This window comes from Bombus affinis, chromosome 3 (genome assembly GCF_024516045.1).
Source record: "Bombus affinis isolate iyBomAffi1 chromosome 3, iyBomAffi1.2, whole genome shotgun sequence".
Classification (NCBI taxonomy): Eukaryota; Metazoa; Arthropoda; class Insecta; order Hymenoptera; family Apidae; genus Bombus; species Bombus affinis.
In genome coordinates this window covers 3367435-3380786 of record NC_066346.1, presented here as the reverse complement: position 1 = coordinate 3380786, position 13352 = coordinate 3367435, and the positions used below count along the sequence as shown (strand labels likewise).

The 13352-nt window shown below is 48.9% G+C and overlaps 1 protein-coding gene across 4 annotated transcripts in view; it reads right to left on the bottom strand.

Moving 5' to 3' along the window:
* Nucleotides 1-13352, bottom strand: part of LOC126913979 (uncharacterized) — a 257491-nt gene that overhangs the window by 187945 nt on the left and 56194 nt on the right. For all 4 annotated transcript variants that reach the window (XR_007709526.1, XM_050717276.1, XM_050717277.1 and 1 more), the window contains exon 3: nucleotides 4996-5134. Coding sequence is in view for 3 of the 4 variants with exons in the window: in XM_050717276.1 (XP_050573233.1) it covers nucleotides 4996-5134 (139 nt within the window). In the remaining variant the exon portion in view is untranslated. The remainder of the gene's footprint in view (nucleotides 1-4995; nucleotides 5135-13352) is intronic.

Sequence of the window (13352 nt, the reverse complement as noted above, 5' to 3'; positions counted from 1 at the left end):
AGCCACTTTTGTGCCGCGCTAATGAAGCGAACAAAGCAGAATATTAAACCAACCTCCTATCCTTCTTCCCTTATCTGTCCCCAACGAGTCTACGACGCTTTGCGTTCGTAATCTTCAACTTTGCGCTGCGAGGATCGATACGCGCCACTTCCGAGTACCATTTTCTACGCCAACGTACCTTAATCCCTTCGTAATCGTTTTTCTAAGGACGTTACAGCTTGGTGAAAACTGGTTTCTTATCGAAGCAAAACAACTTTCTAAAGAGAATGTATCATCGAGCCTGGCAAAGATACAAGGAAGCTACGAAACTTGCAAGAAACAAATGCGAGAAATATTCATCGGCCTCGAAGGTTACGCAGCTACTTCCTACGAAAATAGCGAGAACACCGAGGCGCGATACTACTCGAGAAGTCATCGCACCCCGCTGTAATTTCTGCACGGGGTGACTCGGCGGATTCTTTCGACTCGGAAGAAACCAGTTTCTTCCGCACCATCGAAGCTCGGGGTTCTCCGATCTGGCTGCATGGAATCACCGCCCGGAGAAATATCGAAAAGGTGTTCTGTCGTAAAATTCACCGAGTATAGTGGGAGACTCGAAAGGGATGCCCGATAAAAGACAAGTGAGAGCGAGAAGGAGATACCGCGATGCAAATCGATTGCCACGCAACGGTATTTACTGCTTCGTCGGTTACTTGTCGGTAGCAAGACGTCTTGAAAACCCTCAGGAAAACCTTGTTAATTAGACGTCCAAAGTAAAGCGCGAGACGTAAGGCAGCGACGGGACCGGGAAGAGAAATAGCGGAGACGTTCTCAATGTCGGAACCCCATAGACATGACTTTAATTCCGGGAAGAAGAGCGATGTCTTCCAAGTAAAATCCTCCTCTACCGCGTTCAAGAGGTTCTCTCTGCTCGTTTTCAATAGCACACATAATAGCATTATTCATCTGTGGGTCTTCGTTTTTAAATTGTCCACGGTAAAATCGCGAACAATAGACGCGACTGGGCTTATAACGTTCTCGCGTGTATCTTGCGTAGGAACCGCGTGTCGCAACTCCGTCTCCTATCGTCTTCGAAAACTATCGTGAGAAAATCAGGATACGCGTAGAACGATTCCCGAGCAAATAATTCACCGGTCGGACAAGACTTAATTATCTGCTTTTTCTCTTATTACTCGTTGTCGTCGCACGAGCTCGATTTATGACCGTCCCGATAAAGTCAACGGCTGTACATTAACATTACGTAATACTTGTACTATCTCCTGTCGACTGGAAAACGGCCACGGCGAAAATAAAAGAGGGGCACTCCGAGCATTTTCTACGCTCGAACGGTTGAGTAATGGCGAAGGGTAGATCGGCACGGACGGTGGTGAGCGGTCGATGGCAATGCCGGGAAAAAAAGAGACGGAGAAAAGAGGATGTTGGAAAGGGGGTACAAATCGGCCGTGAAATCCAAGATTTAACCCCATCTTCCTGCGCGAAAGCGACGAAATCAAGCCCCTCTCGGCTCACTGATATGATAAACACCGAAAATGACAGCAGCCACCCCGCATCTTTCCCCCTTTTTCATCCCTCTTCGCTTCTCCATCGGTTTCTGCTCGTCTTCCCAGAGCTCTTCGAGTTAATCACGTCAGGCAGGCAGACCCTCTGATTAAAACGGGCCTCCATCCCTTCTTATTATTATTGTTATTAGAGGAACTGAGTGCAGGGCACTCGGGGAATCGCGTCAGAATAGACGGCTCCGTTGTGTATACGTGTGCCCTCATAGATACACGTGGACGAACGTAGACACGGAGGGAGCAACGTACACGTTTTCTCCCTGTGCCTTCTCCTAATCGTGCGAATTTTCGAGATTATTAAATGGCTGACGGGACTACGAACGAATCTTGTTTCGTCCGTTCCTTAATTAACTTTCCTCGCCGCGCTATCAATCGCCCGAAATATATCGCGTTGAAACTTCGCTCGACGACAACGGATGATTTGTGATTTATCTGTACGTTAACGCCCTCGTTCCTGTCGCGTGCGCAATAATTCTAATCGCGGCGCAAATTGAAAGACGCAATCTCGTATGAATATTAATCTATCGGGTAAACTCTGTATAATCGAATTTGTCTCCTTGTAGCAACGTTTTTTCGGAAACGACGCCTATCGATCACAGAAGAAAGTCACCGGGAATTCAGAACCGGTTGCAACGCGGTAAATTATATACGCTATCTATCTCGCCACGAAGTGGCAAATTATATACACGATATCTATCGCGTATAATTCGCACATATCGTGTCACATTTTCATACCGATAAGTAAAGAGGCTGCACTCGAAAATTATTTGGAACCGGAACCAGCAGAAACACACGGTAATCAAGCAATCATCAAGAGCGATTTTGTAGAAAGCGTCCGCTAGCGATCACTGGACGACCACGGATTGGACACTGTTCGCGGTAAAGTAGTAGCGTAGTTGACAAGAACAATTTTAGAGCAAGTGACCACCGGTGACCACTACGGGTGACCACGAAGTAGACGCTGAGTTGGCACCGAGCACTTGACCAAGTAACAGATTAGAGGATGGCGTAAATTAAGTTCGAAAGCTCATAAAAATCGAAACCATAAGCGCTATATAGATTAAAAAACTTTCCTGAAAAATGCGTTTTTACCCATTCTTCGATGGATCACGGTGATCGATGTTTAAACCTACAGGCACCTGGTTGTCGACAGGTGTTCTACGATAGTTTTGCATTTGATTTGAATATTTCTTAATAAACTGCATACTAACAAAGTACTGCATACACTCGTGTCGCGCCATCAATCGGTGCCGCCAGTCGAAGCTTTAATTTAAGATCTGGTTTCATCGTGGAAGCTACCGAACAAATGGCGTCGTTGGATGCTAACGGAAGTAGACTACCGGTATGTACGTTTCAAAACTCGTGCTGTTGAGCAGCGCGGAAAGCTACAGCCGTTGCTGCGGAAGATCGAATTGCCGATCGAACGATGATCCGGTTTCACGGGGTAATCTATCCTCCGAGCGGCCGATTATGCTAATAAAGCTGGCAGCAATAAGTAACGTGGAACGATCGTAAATCCTGTCGGGACTGGTGAACACGCGCGCGTACACAAGTGTGACGACAGTAGCGTAACCGCGAGGCGGCCTCGTTCTGCTGCGTACGTGGATTGCTGCGTTTTAACCGATTTGACAAATACGCGTCTGGCGATCAGATACGATGGCAAACGGTAATGTACATTATTTCGTGCGTAGCTCGTCGCCTGTCGCCGCTCATCACCGCCTGGCACGTCGTCCGTTGAGACGTGTCATTTCCCGTCACTCGTAACTTTGTTCGTAACCCGGGGTAGATGTTGTATGCCGGGCTATTTCGTTGTCGAATTTATGTGCGATTTTTCTCTGTCTCTTTAATTTTGTATCATCAGCCGTGCGAAGCACACAGACCGACAGGCAGATCAACGAATAATTACACAGAGGTTTTGCGAGCTTTATCAGCTGTCAGGATCGTCGACGGACGAAACAAAACGAATGTAAGACCCGGCTAGCTCCGAACGAAGTTCGCGAACGCGAGTAGAGTATCCTGGAATAGACGAAACGACTGATTACGCCACTGGCACGGTGCACGCAGGTGTGCGAGCTGGCAGGTCGAATTATCGACTCGACCGAGCACAGGGAAACACGTCGAAGATGTTACGTAAGGTCGTGGCAAGGAGGAGTCCACGGTCGAACAAGGAAAAGAAGGTGGAGAACAAGAGAAAAGGGCGGAGAAGAAGGTCCGCAGCAAGAGCAGGAAAGAAAAGAAAATTACGACTTCGCGCTGGACCCCGGCGTTACGAAACGACTCGTCGTACCTGGCACAGCGATGATTGCTGGCTAGCATGGGCTAATAACGGCCGCGGACATAACGAAGGGTTATGTGGATCACGAGTTTGTTATTGGCTCGCTTAATGACTCGTCCACTCGTTCTACTTGTCTGCAGCCGAGTCTACCGCGTGAATGCCAATCTCCCGTGAACGCCGATATAGCAACACGACTCTACAACGCAGTGCGTCCCGTCATCCGAATATATCGCGTACAAAGTGGAACGGGCGAAGCGGAATTTCAATAACCGTTTGCGAACCGGTCCGATGAAAATTCTAACGCGTCCGTAAATGGCCGATAGTTGCCTCGAAACGTAAATTTTCTATCGAATTTTCCACTTTCGATGCTTCCCTGGAGATATCGAGTCGTGAAACGAGTTGCTCGATACGAAAGAACGTGGGTAGAAAATAACGAGAGAAGAACGCGTTACAAGGTGCACGCGATTATACGTCTTTGACAGCGAATCTTGAGCAAGTGTATGAATATCTTAATCTTGGGGGCCAGTTCGAATGCCGAGTCGAACGGACCAGTCGGTGGACTTTAAATGAGAAGCATCGTTGCTCGCTCGACCGACTCTACCGACTCTGGACAAGTTTTATTCCCGCGATATTGCAAACGCCTACTACTCGTTATTTCTAACTACCTATCCGTGCGACCGTTTAAACGCTTTGAGGCACGTAAATTGCGTTGTAGAGATAGAGAATTTGCGGCGCGAGCCGACTGTCTGGATTAATAAACGAAACGTCTGTATAGATGCGCGACAGAGGAGGTCTCTCTTGGATCCAGGAAATTTCAACGAAATTTGTGAAAGTTGCCAAAGAGACGGAAAAGGGAAAAATAGCAAGACGAAAACGAAGGATAGGACTTGAAAAAAAAAATCGAGTTTCCCTTGGGAGTACAGCTAGAGCTTCGCAGTTTAATTACTATACTCGTTCGGCATTTTTCGCGGAGCAAAATTGTCGCAAAAACTTGTCGACGTTTCAGGTTTCCCGTGGACAAACTAATTTGTTGTCCGGTTGAAATTACAGCTGAACGCGTGTCTACGAGGGATAATGGATTTACTAGGACAGGAACGTGAGAACGTTAGATACCGGTATCATCGTCTAACGTGGCGTATAATTATTGCATTTATATTCACTCACCATCGATATTAGACGAGGATTGATCCACGCCTGCTGCATGTTATCGTCGAGATAGCGCTTTGCTATCCGGGCGATGTTTTCGTGAGGCTCTTTCCTTTGAACTGGCACCGGAGCCGGGGCGTCGACGTTGGCATTGTTTCTGGAACAAACGCGAGAGAACGAACATGAGCATCGTCCAACGTTTCTGGGAACCGTGTTGGCCGCATAAGCGAGCCGTGGGCGTGATTACGCTCGATGACAGCGATCGGAACGTTTCTCAGACGAGACGGACCCACCGGCGAAGCAACGGAGTACATTAACATAAATATTAGACAAGCTGGCACGTGAATCACACTTGTAATTAAACCTATTATTAAACCGGTCTTAGCCGTGTAAAGAGACCCTCTATTACGTGGTACGATCGTTTTCCTCGAAAGCAAATATTTCACGGCACCGTACAGTCTCGCGTCATCCAAGTTTCGCATCACCGAGCTGGGAATCACGTTCCAAAATGCAATTCTAACCCTTGCTTTGTCACGCTCGTCCCTCCTTCGAGTCGTCGCAAGTTTAACCAACTCCGTAGACGAGCATTCAGTTTTGCACAAACTACCAGGGGGCTGAATCTATCTCAAATATACGCTGTCTATTTTATCGACGTTACGTTCTTTTCGAAACGCTTTAGCAGGTAGTTCGGGTCTCGTCGATCATTGCCCGTGATTCATGCACGCGATCGATATGGTCCGTTTACAGGTACGTAACAATAGATGGACGCGACTGGTCGTATTAACGACATAAACGGGACGCGTATTAACGAGAGCAACCGATCGATGCTTTGGAATCTCGGCGGTGACAAACTAGGGGTTAGTGGGATTCTCTGGCCTATCTTGGCAAACACTATTATTTACTTCGATGAGTTATTAACGCGAACGACGTTTGACGGAGAACAGCAATCGGCGCGCGATACCGCGCTTGTGGGCCAGGAGGGCACGAAATTAACGGTCTCCTGCGCTCCGGCAATGCATCAAACCGAATCTATTGTGCGACCGCCACACCATCACCACCGTCACCGACCATCGTCGCTGCCAGATTGCACGTCGCGCCTATTGCACGCTGAAACAGTTCGCAATTAGGAGACCGACAACAATACGGATCGTGCCACCGCCAGATCATTACGTTCCACATGGTTATCGTTCGCGATACCTTGATTGGCTTCATCCGGAATCTCGATTGACCGTGTCACTTACCTCTAATCCTCTAAGATTTTATACGCAATAAGTAACTACTATTTTCCAAGACTATATATCGCGAATAAACAAACTTAAGTTTTCAACAAATAAATCAACATGATAAAAAGACAAATTGAATTCGATTAACTCCTCTTCAAGGCAGAACGAGCATCGCGTCTCTTAATACGCTATTAGTAAGCTAGAAGCTTGACGACTTTTTTTCCACGGTCTTTTTCTTTCGCTGAAAGGAATTACACGCACATGGAACCCATTACTCCGCCGGCTGGCTACGCGCGGTGTATCAAAATTTCCATCTGTTGTCCGTCCCGATGAATATTACGACGCACGATAGATCCTGCGTTGAGCACGTACAATGGTCAGGTATGAATAATCGTATACACGCGTATACGAATGTTACGAAAAGGGTATTCGCATTCAATACGGAATTTACCCGGCATGCTCGAGCTTTACCGACGGCTTTATACGCTGGCAGGATATCGCGTAAGTGAATTATGAGAGTTTATCGTGACTCTGCGGTCCCGTGTCCGCCACCGTCGGGGCACAGCTGCCGCTCTAGGCCCTACGTTAAATTACGCTCGAGATGCCTAGAAACCGACGAAATTATCGACCCTTCCACGGATCGACGCCCAACCGTCTTCGAGCCACCATATCGTCGACTATTCTACGAGAGTTAAACGCCAGTTTCCTGATATCAGAAACGTTTCGCGCCTTCGACCCTCCTCAAGCGTGCAAATTCCCCGACCGATGGACCCTTTAACGAAACCTCGAAACGGGTAAATAAATAACTGGCGACGGGGCTGACAACTCACGCGAAGCCCCGCTTTCCGCGACAGCAACTCAAACAACAACGTCGTCGCGCTTTGATCGCGATGTTTCAGCAGGTTGTACACACCGTTCTCCGACAGCCCACGAATTCATTCTTTGTCGTTCCCCAGCTTCTGCTTTTCGTGCTCAATGGCACTTGTGCTAATTATCTTCCTGTAAATGCACGCTCCTTCCTGCGTGAGTGACTTTACCTATTCAAGATATAGCGCGACAAGGGCTCGCTCTTCTCTCTTTCACCCTTTCAACCGAGATCCGTGTGGGAGTTAATAGTACGACAAGAAAGAGTAGCCATATGCGAGCGAAGAAAGAGGGCCGCGAAAGGTGTACGCGACTGTGTGACAACGAACTCTGGTCGAGAATAGATCGTGCAACGGACCACCACTCTTTCGGATAATCTCTCGGGCTACACGGGTCTTCGCAGGGTTTACAAACCCACGACCAGCGGTAAATCTCGACCAATCGTACGTTTTCGTTGTCCACGGATACCACAGGTGTGTCCTACTACGTGTCAGACGGCGGACTTTCTCACGGAAATTCACGCGTTTCTGGACGAAAAATTTCGTCTCGTTTTCGAGACGCCCGCTCGAAATAACAAATCATCGAGCGGAAGAGGCTTTCCAGCCGAGAAAACCAGGCGAAAGCTAGCATCGATAAAAGTCGAGCACACCGGCTATCGTTTTATTTCCGGCCAGCAAGAATAATGATAAAAAGGGAGCCTCGGCAAATTTCGGCCTTGGCTATAATTCATCCTGTCGGAGAGCGCAGTAGAATCGGGAGCCCGCGAGGATTCTCCTGCCAGATTTTACGATCTTCTGCACGATAAACTCGATAGTTTAACGGATACTCTCGTTCACTACCTGTCCGCGTAACGTCGTTAAGGCAACAGGCAGCCACTAACACAGCAGGTGAGTGCAGCGCCGTGCGCGGCTTTACGGCGATTTCGATAACCGAGGAATCAATAAACACTGATCGATGTTTCGGAAAGAATCGAAGAATAACGATCCCGTGTTTCGGTAAAACAAACGCTTTTTGGTCAGAGTCGTTTACCGTTTCACCATCGATTAACGATCTCCGTATGAAGCATCGCGTCAGAAAACATTCTCAACCGATGAATACGCGACGCGCGTTTTTGCAACTTTTCTCGAAGAACATCGAAAATCGAGGAGCATAAATAATGTTCTTAGCAACGAGCGAGTCGATTTTCATGGCCGATAAAACGCCGACTGCCATTAAAACGGCCCTGGTGCGACACGCAAATCCGTGTATTTAGTGGGAATAAAATCGGCCGCTCTCCGATTCTCCAATTCCCTTCAGACTTCAGAAACGTATGCAGTTAACCGGTTGTTTCGAAAGGAGGCGACGAGCATCGGAGTCGAGAGTTACGTTTATAACGTACGATCGGCTCGCCTGCTAATGGCCCCGTAGACGAACGTTCACGGTGAAAAGTCTATTTCCCTTCGGCCGAGTCGCGAGCCACGCGCAATCTCCGCGTCACGCTAACGCGCGGCTACCGTGCAAGCTTCATTACTATTCCGAACCCGATATCGCGTGTTCTTTACGAGGAAATTATACTAGAACCGATTCGTTTCATTACCAAGTTTCATCTGTACGTGCGCTAACTCGATACAGCCGATCGTCGCGTCCGATCGAACGTTGTTACTTAGAGACGACGTCCAACTCGTAGAAAAAATACGTCTGCAACTGAAACGCCAATTCTACCTACCGACTTCTTCCGAAGTTGGTCGAAGGTATCCGCAAAATTTCGAGACAGTTCGCTCTCAGTTTACGAGGAATCGGAAAGGTAGAGAATAGAGAACAAATTCCACGATAACCGTTCGATATAGGTATGCGTGTACGAACATGGCAGCGTGCGTGCACGCGTGCGTGTTATCGTGGCGTCTCCCCGCTGATGCGTTTCACGGCCGACTAGCAGCCAAGCACCCCCGGTTTTCGTGATAATTCGAGCCCATGGAGGCAAATGCTTCGAGACAAGTACCCGACATGTGCGATATGTAAATCGGCGAGGCCCATTCGGCGCAACAACGTTTCTAGCCTCGTCTATCGGGAAACCAGCTTCTCGCTAGTAGCTTGAGCCCGCTCGCGGTGAGCGTATTAATCGGGCCTGCCGGCGCATTCGCGTAAACGATCCGGTGATTACGCGAGGCACCGCGCGTTAGTACGCGCCGCGTAATGCTTTGTAATGCGCGGTTTCGAGCCGCGAGATCCGCATCGAAGAACCCTCTCGGTCGTGAGTGGAGCGCGCCACGGAAGTCGGTTCAAACGATATCGTGCACGAACGCGAGGCTGATCCTTGAGATCTCGCGACTCCGCCTCGGAGCTCGTTCGCACGTTCCCGATGTCGGCTATTACCGGCTAACGAGACGACTTTCATCTATCGGGTTAGGTTCGACTTCCGCGGGGCGTCTCGACCGTTCCGTTCCTACTTCCTCGCAGCAGTTTCGAAAAATTTCTCCGACCCCGTGTATCCATGTAACAAACTCAATTTGCCGCGGAAACTCGAACGTTACTTGACAGACTGTTTGAGCAATTGAAATTCAATCGACGCGTCGAGTTTTCTCAAGTTCTGCGAAAAGGATCTCGGTGAGCGACGCGCCGCTGGATTCGTTGGTATTCCAACTCGAAGGTTTCGATACTGCTTCCTAGAAAAACCAGCAATTCGCAAGCTATTTGGTTGAACCGACGTTCTCTGTACGTTCTAATTCTTCCGGGATAACGGAGTATCGATATTGTCTGCGCTGTTATACACTTGCAACGTGAGTCTGGACACGATCACGCTACCTTTGCGAGTCGTGAAGGAAGAAAAGAGGTCGGAACCAGACGCTGTCGATCGAATATCTAAACGATATCGTCTCGAACGATTGGTCGTGCGCGGGTTCCTCATAGCCGTCGGACAATCGTTGGCATTGAACCCAGGTAAAGTTCAGAACAAAATCGTTAAGCGATAGCATCCGAGTGGTCTCGCGGTGCGTGGTCGTCGGTACCTTTGTGAGATAAGACGGGTCGTAAATCCGTTAAGAGTCGCGATATCGATCTGCCATTGGACTAACCGTGCTCGCCTATACGATACAATCGGGTCCAGTCGTCAAACATATATCCTTCTCTTTGCCTCCCCGTCCTTCTGTCTCGTATCAGTGGCGTATTCATCGCACGAACCAGTAAGAACCGACGTAAGTCACGATAGAAATAACTCGGCATTGGTATCCCTCCAAGTCGAACACGCTAACATTTCGCGTATACGAGGGACCAGGGTATCCTGTCGTTCGATGAACAACGGAATATCCAATCCTTGATATCGCAGCAATAGTGTTATGGTATTTGTTGCCCTCGTGTACACGATACATCGTCGACTCGCATAATTTCGCATCGAGCAAACGCCATCTTCTTCCTGGGTCTTTTCTCTTCACGCGTCACGTCGCGTCGACGCAATTGCCGAGAGGTACGCGGTGGTTACGCAGCTAGCAGGTAAAGACCGTCAGGTAAAGACTCCGTGAAAACTAAACGAAGGGTGGAGAGGAAGGTAAGCGCGGCGAATGATAAATAGACTATCAGATCGTATCGGCACGCCAGCAGCCCCCGGGCTTATGCAGCCACGTCTCTTCTTTCTTAACTCGACTTTCTCCGCCCTTTCCACTCTTCCGTCCTTATTCTTCGCTCGCTCTATCGTTTCCCTTCTCTTCTTTTTCTTCGTTTTTCCTCCGTCTGCCACACGTCGCGCACCCCCGTATCGAAGAAATATCTGTAATATCCGAGTATCGTGCTCTCGCGCCTGTAAGTAGGTACTCGAGCCACTGTGGTTGGTAGCACCGTTGCCCATCGATGATAACGATAATCGTCCAGGATACCCCATTCTCTTTTTATCTCGTCCCGCCATTCCCTACTGCGTTGTATTTCTCTTCCGCCTGCAGTCTCATCACTGGCTTCGTTGACATTTTTTTTTACCAAACGGTCAACACATTTTTCCCGTAAACAGTTTTCAACAACACCCTCCCTTTTCCCTGCATCGCTTCCAAGCTCGTTGTTCTCCATCTTTCCGTCTGAACAGGGATGATCTCGTACGAAAGATTTTACCGGCCACGGGCAGTAAAACTCGACAACGAGTCCGACGTCTATCCCCGATCGAAGAGAACCTTCTGGCCCGAGAACCGTGTGCTGCGTTAAGTCGAAAAGCAAGTAGCCCGAGAAAACCGAGACGCGCTGGAAAACGCGATCCGCCGGACCGCTGCGGGCGAACTTGAAACCGGATGCGAGAAGCTCGGTCGCGCCATAGCGCGATAATAAAACGGAAACTGCTTCGTTTTATCACGGTGTCCTCCTTTCGATCCGCAGTGCGCCGCGCTCGAACCGGGCCGAACGCGAGAAAAAAGGAATCGATCGGAGCGGGCACAAAAGAACCATTGAATTTATTCGTTCGAATTGATTCTCCTGGGTCGACCACGGTAGCGGAGAAAAAAGGTGCGAGACCGGACGGAGACGAGACGAAGAAACCGTTTCTTTTATTCCGCGTATCGTTAGGACTTACGTGGCCGTCCGAGAGTTCGCGAAACGAGATTTAGCTGGTTCCAGCGGTGATTTGTGGCCCATTGTTCTCCCCCGAGCCGGTAGCCGAAGCAACGACTGGCCCGTGGGAGGGCCAACCGAGAGACCCTAGTAAAAACTCTGCTATCGAACTAATGGTCATTGATTTAACCTGCTGCCGGCTTCGAAACGCGTTCACCAGGCAGCCGACCGCAACAGTTTTTACAGCTACCGGCGCGTTTTCCATCCACACCACGTAAGACAATTCCGGTGTACTTGTTAGAGCGTTAGCAAAATGTGTCCCCGTGAAGCTTTATTCCCGTTTGTTGCGAACAGCTGTTAAATCACTGCGGGCTTAGGCTGAAGAACAAGTTGTTTTAGCAGGTGGAATGCGCCACCGATGAATCGAGCCGAGTCGGTCGAGTTATCGACGAATGCTCTCCAAGCCGATGTCCCGACGAGCATCGTCGTCTGCTACCATTGTCGTTTTAACTGTAATTAAAGTCCGTTCGGTTCCAATCTCCGGCCAGGAGAATTTTTTTTCTCCGGCAGTCTCTCCATCTTCTTTCGGAGCGGCCTTAAAGACGGCAGAGGACATAATAAAACGATTAACTCGATTCCTGCGAAGTCGGGCGAACACAATGGAGCAGTTAAGGCAACTATTCTTCGTTCCGCATTATTTATTCCATTAGCGGAGGACACCGGGCAGCGATCCCTTTTTCTTTTATCTGCATGTTGTCAGTGAGTCTAGGGCTCTACTTGCCCTTTACAATTGCCGCGACATGTTTGTTGAAACGTTAGATCGTTCTAGCAAGATAACTCCTTTCTTCCGCTGGCAGGTGGATTACGTGAAATCTACTCTGCGTTGTTCGGCGTAAAGAGATCCCAGGAGCTCTCTCTTTCCCCGGAGTGTCCACCTGGGTCCTCGGATAGCATCCTTTGACATTTTATCTGAACAAGCTGAGGGAGAGGAAGGGCTCGTGGAGCTGGCGTTAATTAAGGCGCGGCCGTTAATTGACGGACAAATCCAGTCGGAAGCCATCGGGATAAATATAGACGTTCGATCGAGACGCGGATCGCATTGTTCGACGACTTGTCGGCTGTCGAACAACCGCTAACCGTGGAGAAAGATAATCAATCCCCATGGCTATTGCACCAGCTCGCGTTGTATCTGCCATCCTATCGACGCGAAAATTAAATTAATCCTTGCCGCGCCGCTGACCTGTATCGCAATCCAGCCAATCCAACCTTTCTCTTCCACTCTTCTTCCTGTGAAACCGAGGACGGAACGATCTCCGTAAAAGAGCAAGTAATAGCACCGTGATACGTGTAACGTTGAATGCAACTTTTGCTGCCGTGTAATCTCTCCATCTAAATTATTAGATTATCCTTTGATTCATTTATCATGGCTCGAGCCACTTTATACGTCTCTCGCATACGTCTCCTTCCACGCGTCTCTCTCCCACGCCCGTTCCCATTCCGTATATTCAACGTGTACACGCGTAGCATAGCGGCACAGAGGCATGCATCTCTTCTTACGAACCCGGGCATACTTTACGTTAAGTATGTGCTCAGACAATATATATACATCGACGCTTATTTTGCTCAATCTCCTCGAGACAGCGTGCCGTACATTCCAGAAGATACCTATCAGGATTTCCATCCATACGCATCTTGTAAAAGTGGCTTCCCTTTCGCCTAAGCCCGGAGCGCAGGATTTCGAGCCCCTAGCAGCGAACCAGAAGAGGCGCCACCCTAGGCGTCATATTA